Source organism: Pollicipes pollicipes, unplaced genomic scaffold (genome assembly GCF_011947565.3).
Source record: "Pollicipes pollicipes isolate AB1234 unplaced genomic scaffold, Ppol_2.1 Scaffold_7261;HRSCAF=8764_pilon_pilon_pilon, whole genome shotgun sequence".
Lineage (NCBI taxonomy): Eukaryota > Metazoa > Arthropoda > Thecostraca > Pollicipedomorpha > Pollicipedidae > Pollicipes > Pollicipes pollicipes.
The window spans coordinates 6921069-6938123 of NW_023597054.1; the positions used below are offsets into that span (position 1 = coordinate 6921069).

General features: G+C 53.8%; 1 protein-coding gene across 6 annotated transcripts in view; it reads left to right on the forward strand.

Moving 5' to 3' along the window:
* LOC119112389 (NAD(+) hydrolase sarm1) overlaps positions 1 to 17055 on the forward strand; it is an 89384-nt gene that overhangs the window by 33437 nt on the left and 38892 nt on the right. For 3 of the 6 annotated variants that reach the window (XM_037236558.1, XM_037236559.1, XM_037236560.1), the window contains exon 2: positions 5792 to 6702. The exons of 2 other annotated variants lie outside the window; for them this stretch is intronic. In XM_037236558.1, the coding sequence (XP_037092453.1) occupies positions 5792 to 6702 (911 nt within the window). Of the gene's footprint in view, positions 1 to 5791; positions 6703 to 7302; positions 7412 to 17055 lie in introns of those variants that run through there. One more of the 6 variants, XM_037236561.1, reaches the window with a different exon arrangement.

Below are 17055 nucleotides of genomic sequence, written 5' to 3' on the forward strand. Positions count from 1 at the left end.
CACACAGTCTGCATGTATACCTCTCACGGACTTCAGGGCGGACCCCACAGACCACGGGCTCAGAACATACCACACAGACTGCACGAACAGCTCTCACAGACTTCAGGGCGCACCATACAGACCGCGGGCTTAGACGCAGCTCGCTCGCCAACTGTGGGTGCATGGCGCACGTCACAGACTGCAGGTGGGTGTACAGCGCGCGCGTGGGCCCCGCCGACGCCGCGGCCGCCGTGAATCATACGCTATGCAGATGTGTCGGCGGCGGGGCCGCGCGTCGGCCGCCGCGCCTAATACAGCGGGCGGCCGCTGTCGTCACGGCTGGCCGGCTCCGGAAGCCTCTGGACGGAACCAGTGAAGCCGGGCCGGTACGCCGGCGGGCCATGTGGTCCGACCGCGCAAACAACGCTTGTCGACGCATGGCGTCGAGCGTGCCGGGGCCCGCCGCTGAACTGGACCTGGGGATGGAGTGCTGGGGGCTGCAGACGAAGATACATTGCTGACGTCCTGGTTTTGCAAGGTCTCGCCTTCGTGGGAGACGAAGGTGTCACCTGTCGCCTTGCGACGGTGGTTGTCCAGTGCCAGGCGTTCCAGGACTGCTAGACGGCGACAAAAAGTTGGAGCCGACTTATGAATTAACCTGTATCACCACTCGGCTTCCAACAACGTCGATGTGATCACCCTCACATGAACTCCTTGGACGCGCTAACTGAGCGACATGTGTCGGCCTTATCGTACGTACACCAAGACGGCACAGCTTGGCACGAAACGACGCAACGGCATGGCGTGCGTCGACCCCACACGCCGCCAACTGGCAATACTGCAAAGCGCAGCACAGCACAGTGTATAGCGAGCGGTGCAGTGTCACACGGAACTACATAGTGCAGCGCAGCATGGCACGGCGACAGCACAACACGGCACGGCACGACACGGCGACAGCACAACACGGCACGACACGACACGGCGACAGCACAACACGGCACGACACGACACGGCGACAGCACAACACGGCACGACACGACACGGCGACAGCACAACACGGCACGACACGACACGGCGACAGCACAACACGGCACGACACGACACGGCGACAGCACAACACGGCACGACACGACACGGCGACAGCACAACACGGCACGACACGACACGGCGACAGCACAACACGGCACGACACGACACGGCGACAGCACAACACGGCACGACACGACACGGCGACAGCACAACACGGCACGACACGACACGGCGACAGCACAACACGGCACGACACGACACGGCACGACACGACACGGCACGACACGACACGGCGCATCGGCGTGACAGCGCTGATGAGGCGCAGCCGCGCGTTCTCCGCTGGCTGGACCTAGACCTGCAACGTGGGGTTGTTTTCTTGAACGTTGCCTCGGTCTGCCCGGGAGTGAACATAATCGATTGCGGCTGAAACGACGTAGTGTCAGGCACCTGAATCCAACAGTTAACATGGATAAAGGGTCCATGCTTGCAGTGAACGACAAGGCCACTTTCCTCGGTTAAGACAACGAAATCAGAGATCAGTTTGGTCCGCTGCTCGGCGTTCAGGAGGCAGAGCAACGGACCTTGTTGATTTCAAGAACCAGTGGATCGATCAAGAAGTACAGCCAGCGAAAGAGTGCAGCAAAATCAGTGAATTAACTTCAGTGGATGCAAACAAAGCAAATGATTACCTCAACAAAACACGACATACAAACTATTTACTTTATCTTTGTAGGTGAGCAAACCCCAATCACAGCAGAGCGCACAGATCTTGGTCTAACGGTTCCAAATGAGTTACCTTTCGACAAGCACATCCGTGGCGTTTTGGCAAAAGCAAATACAACGATCGATCTGGGTCTGCCGTACCCTGTCGATCTGGGTCTGCTGTACCCTGTCGTGATCGATCTGGGTCTGCCGTGCCCTGTCGTGATCGATCTGGGTCTGCCGTACCCTGTCGTGATCGATCTGGGTCTGTCGTACCCTGTCGCAGGATTCCGCCAAGATAAGTATTATCAATGAAATATATGTGGTCAGCATCTGACCACTCTAGACCACCGTGCCGCGGTATAAGATGGACCGCTTGCTGTCTCGGATACTCGCCCACATGCAAAATGAAGTGGGAAGACTTGTGAATGACTCCCTGCGCTGATTTTCGAACGGCAGCTACAAGAGCAGGCCTGGGTGGGCAAACGCCAGAGTTAGCTCAATCCATTGGCTGACGTTTTGCCACGCGCTTTGTTATCCATTACATTCATGCCTAGATCTGAGTACGCCTCACAACTAGGATATCGTGGCAAGGCACCCAACGCATTTTTTGCAACCTATCATGCCTTTTGTTTCCAGAATTAGTAAACTCGCTTTGATGGGCCTGTTATTCCGAACATTACAAGAGCATGGAGACCCCTCACCCGCACAGCAGCTGGGTTAATTCTCGCATATCTTCCCCAAAAACGTTAGTAGGCAACATTTTGCCCGAAAATCATCGCGTTGCCTACCCTTGGGTTCTAAACTTAGCAATATTCGTTACATTAGACTGTACTTACCGATGTCAACTTTGCCAGCCTATGCCCATGTCCCTCTACCCATATTCAGAATATGCTAAGCCCGGTGCACAAATTTCTCAGAAGACGCAGCCTACTGCGTCTCTGCTGTTCATAGTACTGAGACGCGCGGGCGCGTGCGGCCCACCGACTGGGCGGCTGGAGCAATGCCGTCGGTGCCTTCCACCGGGTACGGATGTGTCGGGCTGCGATAGGCCCCTAGGTGCAAACGCAGGATGCTCTTGCGACGATCCGTGTATTATAGTGTTTGAGAAGGTGTTACGCGATAGAATATCTGTAAACCAGTTAGTTAATCTATCATGCACAGCTGCTGGGTGACAGAGTGGATGCAGGCACCTTGAAACGCGGGGGATGGCGAGGCAAGTGATGGTAACTGTTGACCGACATTCCTGAAAGCTGAACGCGCTTTGGATCATGATGCGAGGAATGATCCGGACTTCCTGCAATAATCGCATTGCAGTGGTTGGCGGCCTGTTGTATGTACAATTCCACACAAGGCAGCATGGCAGTCTGCACACTGAACTGGAAGGTTGTTCAAGTTGCGCAATCGTGCAAGTGCGCTGTGGTTACACACGCGTAGCCAGATGATTGGGGAACCCTATCCGCTTCCGTAATAGGAGCTTTGCAAGGAGCATAAGGCGTTGCAAAGACATAATCTGTACCCTTGTGATGCCCATCCCTGTCTGAAGCAGTTTTCGGCTAAGCTGCGCCTTGTTCGCCCGTACTGAATGCAGATAATGGCGGGTCGAGAACAAAACTGCAGGTTAGCCCTGGCTTGTCGTATGTTTCTCTGCACTGCAGACTGGAAATCACCCCCTGACCCTCGTGACCTGGAGGCTCCGTCAGGCGGGTGACTGCCCTCTGGGGGCGGCTCATGGGGATGTGGTTGTCACCAACGCCTTGATGAAGGGCGGCGGCGGGCCGGGGGTAGTACGCTGGCGTACGGGGCGGCGCGGCGGCACGACGGCGTGGAGCGGGCGGAGCTACTGGTGAGGCCAGGAGGCGCGGCACAGGAGTACGCCTAGCGTCCCAGGCTCGCGCCGCCGCCAGCTGGCTGAGGCAGAGCTGCTGATGCGGCCAAGAGGCGCGGCACAGGAGTACGCCTAGCGTCGCAGGCTCGCGCCGCCGCCAGCTGGCTGAGGCAGAGCTGCTGATGCGGCCAGGAGGCGCGGCACAGGAGTACGCCTAGCGTCCCAGGCTCGCGCCGCCGCCAGCTGGCTGAGGCAGAGCTGCTGATGCGGCCAGGAGGCGCGGCACAGGAGTACGCCTAGCGTCCCAGGCTCGCGCCGCCGCCAGCTGGCTGAGGCAGAGCTGCTGATGCGGCCAGGAGGCGCGGCACAGGAGTACGCCTAGCGTCCCAGGCTCGCGCTGCCGCCAGCCGGCTGAGGTATGCGCCGGCGTAACAGACATGCGTCTAAGCTGAGAGGAAAGAAGCGCTTGGCGTGATGATGGGTTCTTCCTCCGGTTTCTCGGCATGTCGGGCCGCAAACAACAGAGTAGATCTGCAGCGCATGCAAGGCCATTGCAATATTGCAAAGCATGCCAAAGAAACAGCGATATCAAAGCAACTGAGTTTTCCACTAAACAGATTAAATGGTGATTATCAAAGGTCTTTTTCAACGCCCGTTTCTACTAAAGCATCCTTTTCCTCTTTCTCTTCGAACGTGAACATAGCTTTTGGACTCTTCGTTGCAGATGGAACCAGTTTTATCCAGGTTACAAGGCGGGATAATTTGGTTTTAGTCCTGTTCCACTCATGACCAATGTATTTTTGTGTCCACCGGCATTCTTAGCATTGAACACACTATCAAAAAAACATAGCACGAACCCAGCTGGTTGCTAAGCCTGCACATTGTTTTTATTTCCTTTGTTTTGTTCCTTTAATCGTGTTTTTCATTTGGCGCGATCAGACAACACGCGTACTATGCAACGCAATCCGATAGCGCGCATGCGACACAGCAACGTCGGGAAGATACGTAGGCAGAGGTTTGAAGAGGGTTGACGGTCGTTGCAGAGCATTGTGCCACAGGGCAGATCCAGTAAATCTTAGGAGGTCCGACGATCTGTCGAGCAAAGTCTCAAATATGCCACCATCTGCATTAAAACAAGCAAAACTAGTGCAAGTTTGAGTGTCTTCAGCCGTTTGGCAGGGGTTTGGCGGCCGCTCTGGCCTCGCCCAGTCCCTGCCTTCGGAATCCCACTTGTCACACAAAATGAAGCTACAGATGCGCCATGGGTGACCAGTCAGAGCGGGCGGGAGGAGTTATATGTGACTGTTCGATGGCGTTTGGTGAGCAAGTGACCGCGCTGCGTGACCGACCAACGAGCAGTTGGCGTGGGTGGGATGAGTCGTGGGCGGAGACAGCTGAGTGACAAACGGCTGCCACGGTGGCGTTATGTCCGCCTGCAGATCTGGCAGCGAGAAATCACGTAGTGGCTATATTTAGAAAGCGGCGAATGGAATTCCGGGCTGCGTCCAATCTTGCATATTGGTGATTCATTGCAGTTCCCTGTGGATAAGAAGCTTTCAAAGCTCCTTCCGTGGCACGCGCCGACGTAGCCGGCCAAACGCAACCTGGGACAACGTCCAACACTGCTCCTTTATCACCAGCTGTTATCAACCTGTGCGCTCTCGCGGGCGCAGTCCAGTCCGCCTCCTCCCATGACCTCCACCATCTCAGCGTGCTCGACTTCGACCTGTTCCGGCCGGCTTTGCCTGGCACCGTCCACGAGTCAGCCTCGCCCCTGACCTTGGCGCGGCCGGGCCTCCCCTGGACCTGTTTACCCTGCCCGGCGGTCGCTCTGTTTGAGCCGGCGGCACGCCGACAGAGCCCCATGGGCCGGCCGCGAACCAGCGTCGTCGGCCGCGGCCGCCGCGACGAGAATAGCGGCCGTACGCCGGCCCGCCTGCAGCCGGCTGGTCGGCGCCTGGCGCGCGCCGCCGCCGGCACTCGGAGCCCCGACCCGCTCCGACCCGCCGGCCCGATGGGCGTCTGCTGGAGCGGGGCAGGTGCGCGGCGCCGGCGTTGGCCGCCCCGCCGGATGTGTCCGTCTATGTGCCACGGTCGGCGCCACCCCGCCGTCACGGCCTCGTTGTCGTCGGCTAATGCCAGCCGCTGTCGGTTGCGGGTGTCGGTTGCACGATGTTGCCTCAGCTGCTGTTGTTTGCGGCGTGTCGGCTGCTGCAGGCCGGCTGTTGTGACAGTGATGGTCCCGTGTTTCAGTGGCCGGTCCGTCGGCGCAGACAACACAAGCTCCTGGCGGCGCTGACCCGCCACCAGCGCCAGTCGCCACCGGCGCCGGCCGCCTTGCAGAGACGAAGGGTGCTAGCGAAAGTCTGAAGGCCCACAGCACCGCCAGCGAAACCCACAGCGGTGACACCAGTGAGAGCAAGTGCGGCAGTGAGATACCCAATCCTAGCGAGGCAAGCGATCTTAGTGAAACGAGGTATACCTGTGAGACAAGCGGTCTCAGTGAGACGAGAGGCAAACTCCGTGAGACGAGCTGCGGCGTACCGACGGCTGCCGAGGTCCTGCCCACGTCGTCGAGCTCCGCCCGCGGCTCGCTCACAATGCCCGCCAAGGAGCGCAAGCGCGATGACAGCAAGAAGCTGCTCAAGGGCCTGCAGATCTTCAAGCGCTCCAAGAGCAAGCAGTCGCTCACCTCCACGCCGTCGATGACGGCGGCCAGCCCGACGGCCGAGACAGCGCCGACACCCGGAGACCAGACGCCTGTGTTCGCGCCGGCTGACGAGGCAGGCCGGAGGTCGTCGACACCGACGGCCAGCCTGGGGCCGGCGTCGGAGACGTCGTCAGAGCCGGCGCCACGCGGCATCTCGCTATCGCGCATCACCGGTGACGTGGCCGAGTCGGCGCCGGCCGGTGGCGAGGCCGAGTCGCTCGGCGGCTCAGCCACGCCCACCTCCGACGCCGAGCTCAACGGCTTCGATGGCATTAACGGCGAACTGGCCGAGAAACTACGCAAAGTGGAGGAGCTGGAGCGCAAGATCAAGAAGGTGAAGGAGGATGTGGATCGCGCCACCGAGCGCAAGCGCCGTCAGGAGGAGCTCGACAGCAAGATCATCGAGGCGCTCATCCTGGAGAAGATGCAGGGCATGGGGCTGCTCAAGGGCCAGGTGAGTAAGCAGATGGTGACGTGAGTCCATGTTACTGTCGCAGCTCTCAGCATTTGTGCCCCCGGGCCACGAACATCAGGATCGGAAACGCCAAGCTCCGACGAAGCGAGGTAGAGTTATATAAGAGCCTGCCGGTAGACACATACACATAATTAAATGACCTTGTGATCGTGAACAATTCATGTAGGTTAAAAACGGTTAAGTAGATTCCCACGAGCACCTTCGTTTGCGGCGTGGCTTGGCGTAGATTTAGACAAGCTATCCATGCTGCCACGCATGCGCCGGAGTTGCGGTGCCTGCCGAATGCAACAACAGCCCTGCACCACACCATTGTCTGTCAAGAAACCAGGGCGTGTGGGCCCACTGGAAGTCCAGGTGTCGACAGTCGGCGGCGAGGGCAGCGGCCGGGCGCGTTGCATCACCGCACTGCCAACGGCCGGGGCCAGCGACAGCGCCCGCGGCAGCGCCAGCTCAGCTCGGCCGAGGGGAAGTTTGGGTGCGGCAGGGTCAGGTGCCGCCTGGCTGGCAGCGGTGCCCGGTCTCACGCAGGGCGCTCAGTGAGGCCCGGTGAGCCATGCGGTGTGCGTGGCTGGCGCTCCTAATCCAGGCCCTGGTCGCCATGGTGGAGCGGTGCCGGGTCGGGGTGCACGGCTATGCCGTGCGCCTCTCGTGGCTGGTCGTGGACGTGCAGACGCGGTTGGAGCGGCACGTGAGTGGTGCACCGCCGATTGTGGTGACGGCGCCGCAGTGGATGAAAGCGCGTTGCTGGAACGCGGTTAAAAGATTCATTTGGTTGTTGTCCTGCGCTTTTCACGAATCATTCTTATTACTGAACTGTTTTGACGACCGGATGAATTTAAACTCAGTTGTTGTCAAATTCTGCACAATTTCATCAGACAATGCTGGTAGCGTATCCACCAAAGCTTACACCCGTCCCAGCTTTATTTCAATATGTGCACCATTTTTTTTCACCATAGCAATGCAACGTTCTCGCCCACATCGATGCCAACCATCGCGATACGGCCCCAGCCGCTCGTGTTGAATTCCACAACGTTGACCGGCTTTAAAAACCAGACGTCTTGCTGTAGCCGTTCCACAAAATACGAAAAGATCGCACTTTCCCTTGTGGCTTTGGAAGTTAGTATCTAAATTCTAGTTAGGACACCCGTGTTAGGCGGCTTTTTCTCTTCCACACAAGGAACAAATGTGAGGTCGTGAACAAACGCTGGCAACATGCAGATTCCATTTCCGTGAAAGGTTTTCTCTTCATGGAGTGACAGCGCCTCGTAGTTTCGGAGCCTGACGGACAGTACAAACTCCTCAAACATTATGGCTGCCGTTTACGCCGCAGTGCTTTGTTCAGGCAGCAGATGGACGGGCCAAACTCCTCCGCTCTGTCAGAGTGTTTATCCGCGCGGGCTTCGGAGCTCTGGGTCGGAGGTCGGCGGCTGGACGGTCTGCGGCCGGTCTGGCGGCGCAGCGCCGACGCCAGGTCGCCGACCCGCCCCCGCCCGGCGCGGCGGCGGCCCGTGACTCAGGCCCGCACCGGCCTCCGGTATCGGCTGATCGGCGCCCCGCCGCCGCCACCGCCACAGACGTGACTGGCAACGGAGTCTGCTGTGGCCGCCCAGCCTGGACTAGGAATTTCCGGCACGCCACGAGCCGGGCCTGCCTCTCTGTGTCTCGCAGTCGGAGGTGGCGGCGGCCGCGCCCGCTTCGGACCGCCACATCGGCCCTGGAACGGTTGACCGCACTGGTTTCGACCTAAGAGGATGAGATGAAGCGCGCCCAATGATGCTCAACGGGGCTTGGCTAGGCTAAGCTGTTTTTCATTGCAATGCACCGCATGCGACATGCCATTACATTTCGCACGATGCAGCAGACGATTGTGCTTCTCCTTAATCCACATTCGGGTCTTCAAACCTGGAAGCGCAGAGCCATTCTCACATCGTACTGCTCAAAATAGCCGACCACGTTTGAGCAAACTTAGTTAGCTTTCTGGTGCTTACGCCATGCATCGTTCACCCTCGCAAAACCTGTTCGCGAAAACACTGAAAAGGCTTTCAGCTCTATTGGTGGGGCATGCACCCAGCACCGTATACTCAAAGTCACTAGTTCGAGCCTGGCTACCAGATTGGAGATCCGTTGTCCCCTGAGACAGTTCGCTTCGGAGAGTGCAACGGTAAGTGGCTTAAGATGCTTTGATGCGTCGTTAGCCCCCCTACGCTTCTGTCGCAAAACATGTGCTTTTGTCGGCGACTCTCCTGCCGTACCGAGGCTGGCTAACAATGCCAAAGAGTTGGAACCTGACGAGTCCCTCGGCCTGTGTCTACGGCATGGAGCAAAGGTCGGCCACCGATGCCTGAGCGCAGGGTCCTGTGGAGGGTGCCGGCCGGTGTCCACCGGACCGGAGCCATCCCACCCCGAAGCCCGCAGGAGGTCGCGGCCTGGACCAGCGTCAAGAACCCAACGGTGCGCCAGCGGACGGCCTTCCCGCCTTGCTCGGGCGTGCTCGGCGGTGCCCAGGCTGTGGCGGTGCGTCAGCGGCGGCCCCGCCCGGCCGGTTCAGCTGAAGGTCGGCTGAGCGCAGCCGCAGCGCTCCGGCGTGCCAGCCTGAATCACCGAAGCACTGACCGGCGCATCCGGATAACAGCGGCTGCTGCTCAGCCCGCCGCAGTGCAAAGCGCCACGGAAAACACAGGACTTTTAAGTTGGCATCGCTGCTAAAGTGGCGCGTTTTGGTACGCTTCTTGAGATCCTTTAAGGCACTATTTTTTGCGTTAGCTAGCTGGGATGTTCTTTTGCTTTAAGTGTGCGGTGTGAACATATTTTGGCGATTCTGGTGCGTTTATGGGTTAAGGGAAATGCGGTAAGAGAAACGGCCAAGTCTGGTTCTGAGGCGATGCAGGTTGTGATTTCAGGCATCATCTCTTAGTCATTTTCCGCAGCAACACTGATCGATTACTTGTTTAGGTAGGTGTCTATCTACATAATTATTCGGGAAACAGTGATGATTCGTGGCTTGAAATGTAATTTTGTGATTAAGCAAGAGATTTGCATACGTCTTAGATGCATTTTTTTATGCGGATGAAAGTGCGGCTTTGTGTGGCTCTAATCAGGAGATGGATTAACTTCATATGATGTATTTTGAATGTGGATGAGCCATGTAAGTGGTAGATAATGAGTGTAGTTTCTCACACTCATCTGCTTCTTATCGTGACAGCTCCTATTTTAGCCCAGTATATTAGAGATATAGCAATGCAGTACCTATCCGTTTGGGTATATTGAGAAAAAGTATGACTGTGAACCTATGCGGGCTTTTTACTGATATTGCTGTTTGTGGACGGGATGCATTTTTATATGTGGGCGAGTTGAAAGCCCAACTCGCGTTGCGAGTTGGGCTTTCAAAGCCTCCAAAAAGCAGTAATTCCATTCCGTTCCCAAAGGACATCCGACTAAAACGTCACGCATGTAGCCCTGCAGTCAGGATTATACGTTTGGTGGCCGGTGCATCGTCCGTGCGATCTGTGGTTGCAGTCATGGTTAATTTAGCGCTGTGGTTGGATCGGGAGTTTAAGGTCGTCGAGCACTGCCGCACAGTGTGGCACCGCCCGGCGGACTCGGCGCTAGTTAATGTCGATAAAGATAATGTTGGTGAGCAGACAGCTGTGGTATGCGGGAGATTAGTGAACTGCGGTCTGAGCCCCTTGCCGAGGCATCTCTGATCTCAGCGCTTATGCAGACTGGTTTCCCTCCATGCCGAAGCGATGTGATGCGCTGCGTGCCTGGGCGGGCGGCAACGCCATATCGTCCGGCTGACGGCATCGGCTCCCCCAGCCGGGCCACGTGACTCCGTCTCACCTGGTCAGGTCACGTGACTCCGCCTCACCTGGCCAGGTCACGTAACTCCGTCTCACCTGGCCAGGTCACGTGACTCTGCTTCATCTGGTCGGGCCGAGTCTCTATGTAAGCAGAATTAGGCGAGATGCCTCCTCGATTGCATGTGATGACAATACAGGTAGCCTCGGGCCAATACCTGTTTGTCTGCGACAGACACACGCAAATTTTGGCTATCTAGTACTTAATAAGCCGGCGTAAAATAGAGAGCAAACTTTCATTACCACGTGCGACAATGATGGACTAGCCACAGACGATGATCGGAGCTGATCGGGACGCTGCATGTGGTGGTGATGTCCACGCTCTTATCGTCACACATCATCTAAGCTATGCTATCATACCAGTTTCCAATATCCCCGGATTCGTTGTGATTTGCTAGCTGTTTAGTTTCCTTGAAAATGAGAATGAGGAAATGCAGCCGATATCCATCTAACGGTGGCCATTGGCCAGGCTCGTTTTTCACAAAGCGCGATAGATTTTCCTCGCTGCTGAGCGAGGGAAGACTGTCTTCACTTACGTCAGTCATGATGTGCCACCTCACAGGTCACGCATGAGCCCGGTTTGCTGATGTTTCGTGTCGTTTCGTACTGTCACAAGTACCGCCAGTCACATCGCAAGATCGACCCAACCGGGAGGAAAATATATTCACTGTCACTTGTCGCTTCAAACAATGCTGCTATGTCGCCGTGCCAATCACCTTTTTACACCCAGCCATCTTGATAGCATCAGCCGATTTAACAAGCAGTGCTCTACGACACGGCTCATAGTTGACTGGTTTTCTTCGGCCTAAAGCCTACATATCCCACGCAAGGGCTGCGCGCAGGCGTTATTGAAAATTGCAGCACCATATGTCCGTCTCAATCATGACAAGTATATGCTGAGATGACGCATCGTTTTTGCCCTTGTGTGGGATATGTGATATCATGAGCTGGATATGGGTATGTCATATTATTTTATGTAGGATAGTATAAGCTCGAAGCAGAGGATGCATTTTTGAAATGATGTTGTTTCACCCCACTTCTATGAACTAAAGACTTGAAGGGAGTGTTCCACATTTATATTGGGTTTTGAACTGAGTCATCTTGAAGATCTTTCGGAGCTGTTCACAATCCTGCCCTTCTGAATGCCCAAGCCCCTCTAGTTTCTGAGCTACACGCCCGCAAAATGGGGAAAGATATATCGGGGAGAGTATTTCAGTCACCTTGGCATTCATGACGTCATAAAACATCATTGAAATCCTGCTATTCCATAAGCCATGTGACGACCGAGGCTAAGACAAAAATTGTTGAGGCGTCCATATCTGGCGTTCGTGAGCGCGATTTCCAGATGTAACGGCCGTCAACTGGCTGTCAATCAATGTTGTGCGAGGTACGATGACGTCATCAAACTATGACGTATTGAGGAGCACATTTACTAAACAGAGAATGGTGGTTTCTACAGAAGTCCTCTCCACTTAAAAAAAAATATATAACAATGGTAACGAGTGAACTTGTTTCATCGTATCTGATGCTTGCTTCAATATCTTAAAATGTGAAGCATTCCATATAAGGGATCATGCGTGCGTATTTGACATACATCAATCGCCCAATGACGCGGTGAGGCTCAAAGTTTTCCATCACCTGCGCTGCCGTGTGCCAAAGGTTTTGCTCATGCTAGGGAGGTTACTCCATGACATATTTCTTTTCAGGGCCCAGCCAACCCAGCGGCCGGCTTCCAGCCGGACAATCGTCCAGGAAGTCCATAAGCGATATAGCCATGTCTGCCGTGCACATTTGAACTCCTGAGGAGCCTGCCTCGGTGTTCAGAGTCTGCCAAACACAATCCCCTGGAATGTTGGACGACCGTTATTCAGACCTGTGTGCATGACGGCCGTTGAAGCGCTGGCTGCTTCATTATTGCACATACCGCTCCTCTGCAACACTGTCCGCACGCCGCCCTCCCCCCCCCCCCCCACAGGTTGTCTGACCTTCCCTCGGCCGCTGCCTAACTACCGCCCATAAGTCGCGCTTCAAGTATGTAAAAGATGAAACGGTCCGGCGCCGAGCTGCCCGTCTGCGACTGATCGTCACTGGAGGCGTGGCTGTATCTCGCGCTGAGCACCGGATGGCGGCGCGGTGTTCGCTCAGCTCTCACATGTTACACAGCGCCGACACGGAAAGACAATCATGTTGCGTGGGGTTTATCGCCTGCCTTACGTTGCATAACCGCATATGCCCCAAATCTACTTTCCAACGGGCATACGAATCCTGCGAGCATAATGCACCGCGTCTCGAGCCTCCGCGTTTTGTGTTGGTTGGATAATATGCCACATGGGTGCGGATGGCCCCATCAATGAAGACTTCCGTTGATGATTGGCTACAATTTCAAGTCATCATTTAAAAGAATCGGGTTGCCGTCAAAAAACTTTCATCAAGGAACAAATGCTGTGGTACGGAAGTGCGGGTCTTGAGCCCCAAGAAGCCGGTACACATCAGTGTGATGCATTCGCCCCCCATCTTATAAGATTCATAAGATTTGTGGCTTTTTGCAGCGCAAAGATAACACGCCTGGTGGAAAGCGAGACACCGAATAAATGAGGAGAGTATGCTGCAACCTTGTATCTATTTAACTCGGAAACTGTTATTTCAGTGGACCCAATTCCTGTTACAGTAAATGACAACAAACGAATATTATCACAACGGTTCTCGCACTAGTGTTTGGAGCAAATCACTGCAATTTTTTTCGCACGTAATAGCGTTTAGTCACCAGGGCATTGACTTTAACATTGAAAGCAGTTTAATTTAGGCCAATGTTTCACAGAATTCGGCCGTTAATTATGCAAAAACCTTGACTTTACCGGTCAGAGACTTCACAAAACTCAACCAACTCTTCAATGGCTTTGTGAGAAATCTGTCGGGCACTTCTGCGACTCACACAGTATGAAGAGGGTCTGATCTCATTAAGTCATTCAAAGCGGAAGAATTACCAGTGGCCCATTTGTGGTCGAGCTTTCAAAGAGCGGGATATTTGTATACATATTAAAGAAAAAATCAGTGCCTATTTATTGAAACAATTTTATACGAATCAAACTAATTTGCGGGTAGCACGGAATAGTAGTAGATTTTGGAGGGACCTACGGAAGAGTAGTAAATTTCGGAGGACCCACGGAAAGGGCAGGCTGAGCTTCTGGAAATCACCGATGGTTGTCCCGGCTAACAGGGTTTGGCGTGCCAACATACGTTTTGTAGAGTTTTAGAGGCTTTGGTTCTCCAACAACTTAAAAAGGATAGCTCTTCCGAAATTCAAATTGGTAGTGGCGGACAGGTTTGTAGTCCCCGTTACAACGATGCGCGCAGGAAAGCTTGCATCGGTACCGATTTAGCATACTCACGTGTAACACTTGAAGCGCCGTCAAACGTCTCATCCCGCGCCCGGTCAGGGGAGAAGTTGCGGTTTTTCGAGCACAAGTAAAAAACAAGAACTTGTGGCGACACGAAATTTGCATTACTTGTTCGTGTATTAATTTGGCATCATTTGTGCAGATTTAAAGCTTTGACCTACCAGGATCAGTAGCCTGGATGAGGACAGAGGACAACCTGTAAAATACTTTAATCACACATTGCTTTCTGTGGGTTATGCGCGTATGCTCAAACTGTGTATAGTAACAGAAAATGATAGTACCCACAGTCTCTACACTTATATTTTTTTGGAAATGCGAGGTAGTTGGCTTAAACTGGCCCGTGAATAATGCAAGTTTTATTTTCGTATAATTTTATGATGTAAATGAGGAATATAGTACTATTGTACATACGCAGCCATCATGTGACCACAGGAAACATGATTTTGGCCCGGGTCATGACCCATCTCTATGGGTACCCTCCGCAAAACACATGCAGAGCTCAAAATAGACAATTGTTTTAGGTAATTTTGGACGCAGGAATAGAATACCCCTCTACAGAAATGTTGAGATAAATTTATGATACATTTTGAGGTCACCATAGGTCATGCAAGATCATATGAGGCTATCCAATGCCAATGACCTTTGTTGCCAGTAGTGGAGAGATTGCATGAACGAGCGCGATGCGTGTTTGTAAAGTCGGTGACGTTTAATTTCTGTACCTGTTTTCAGTTTGTCATAAATACGTTGCCGAGCGTCGAAGGGACTGCGTGTAATGCAGACCACTATGTGATCTTGAGTGCCTGTACATGTATAACATGTTGTTCTAACCACGAAAAGTATTGCACTGGTCACATAGACCCGGTTGGCATTTAATTTTGTCAGTTGATTTGTGTATGAATTTGACACAAGTTGACCTCAGATGACCTTTACGTCACCCTTAAATGGTAGTTTTGTGCCTGGAATACTTTTGTCCCACAGCTGCACTTATCACGCGCTCGGGTGGGGGTCAAATTGACCACCCGAAGGTTTTTCCAGAATGGTTTCCGAACGACGCGGCGTAGCCGCGCCAAATTGTGCATAGTTATAGACAATTGAATAGCGGATCGTTTGGCATCAACAATTTAGATGTAGCTTGTAAGGTCTGACCTATGGCAGGTCAAAGTTAGGCCATGATTTCAGCGAAGGCAATTCCTAGGGAATTCTTCAATCTGATCCAACAATGAAGTGTTAGGTGAAACCATACATCTCTGAGATGCTTTCTTAGACAACGCAACAGTTGAATGAGCAAATTGCACTGACCTAAGGTCAGGTATGAAGGTTACACCCAGGTCAAAACCAACCCGTTTTGTTACTTTAGGGCTTGCTGTATGGGATAGTTTCGGTGCTCATTTCGAATTTATTGATAGCAGGAACCACATTACACATCATCCATGGACTAGCAGGAAGCACATTATACGTCATCCATGGAATTTTTAGAGGTCAGAATAGGTAGTTGACCTTATATGACCCAGGTCAATATTTTGTTTTAGGAACATACCGTCTAGCGTAATCTTTGTCGCTTAGTCAAATGCAAAACTCAAAACAATCTTGAATGATTTTGGTCACCTGGGCCTTCAAAAGGTCAAGCAAGGGCCACTGACCTTATATGAGCGTGTGACCCTTTGCTTAGAACGGTTATGTGCGTTATGGTGGCACTTATGAGACCAACCTGGAATTTGAACTTGTTTGACCTTTTTTGACCCAAATTGTATGACCTAGGAACCTGAAACTTTGACCTAAGTGAGTTCACATACAGGTTAAAATACCCTGTAAATTTAGTGTCTCTAGCTCTCTAGTTCTTGAGATCTTAGGGGGTCAAATTGCCCCTTACCTCCACCCGAGCGAAGGGTATCTAACCGGCCACACGGGTGCGTGTTAATAAGATAAACCTAGAAACACATTGTGAAGAAAAGTATGGCTCTTGTGGGCTACTGGTGGACCATTCCTGGACGGTGGGGTGATCTGACCTGACCTACGGGGAGACGAAATGGTCGAAATGGACTCACGACAGTCCACAGGTCAGATTTTCTTCGGTGCATTCTTCGTGATTTGGCAAGACTTCAAGACGCTATCTTTGTTTTTCTCATACGGTGTCTGCGAGTTGGAGATCCTGGGGAGCCGACTCCCCCCCCCCCCCCTCTTCCGCCCGGCGAGTGTCTCAGACTCCGCCGAATGCGGGCTAAAAATGTGTGTTATAAAGTGTTAAAAAGCAACGGCAGATTTACGACTGACTAACATGCACGATAGGCTATCGGTACACCTAGACTGGAGAAATCCAGATGCGCGTGAGTCAAGAAGTGCGGAAGTCACATACAAGGTATGTGAGATGCCCGCGTGCCGGGCTGCGGGACTGAACGCACCTTTTGCGGCTGAGAGCCACACACGGCCTGCTAACATCTGCTCTACCTGACTCCCCCAACATACCTGACTCCCCGCATCGGGATCTTTCAAGTCATATACCGATGCCGAAAGGTCTTTAAACAAACCGGACCTAACTTACCGCACGCGCCCGGGTGGATCGCTGATCACATCTTCACGGTTAGGAACGGATTAATTTCGTCAAAACAGTTCTCACTGCCATCTTGCAGGTCAGCTTGGGACAATTAGCTTCTTATCATCTGGGTAAGCGGTCCTCTAGCGGTGTCTTGAGCTACTGCAGTGTAGTATCTGGGCCTTTGGGTTGCGCTGCTGTTATCGGCGGCGTTATCAGACCGGACAGGCGAGATGGATCAATCAAACCTGCCACGTGCAGGAACGGGAGTGCATTCCATGTTTTTTCCAGAGCTCCTTAGCGATGCGTGGCAAGTTCCGACTTTTAAACAAGTATTTGGGCCACGTCTGTTAAGGACATTCCCTGCTTGCAAACCGCTGGGAACGCTGATGCCTACCACCTCCGTCAGTCGCAGTCCGTGACATTTGGCGCGGTCCGCACATCTGGCGCGTCCGAGCCGGTCGCTGCTGCCGCGAGCCGCTGCCAGCCAGCCCGTCCATCCAGCCCACAGCCGGGCCGGCCGGTCGCCGCGCCGTCGCGCCGGCCT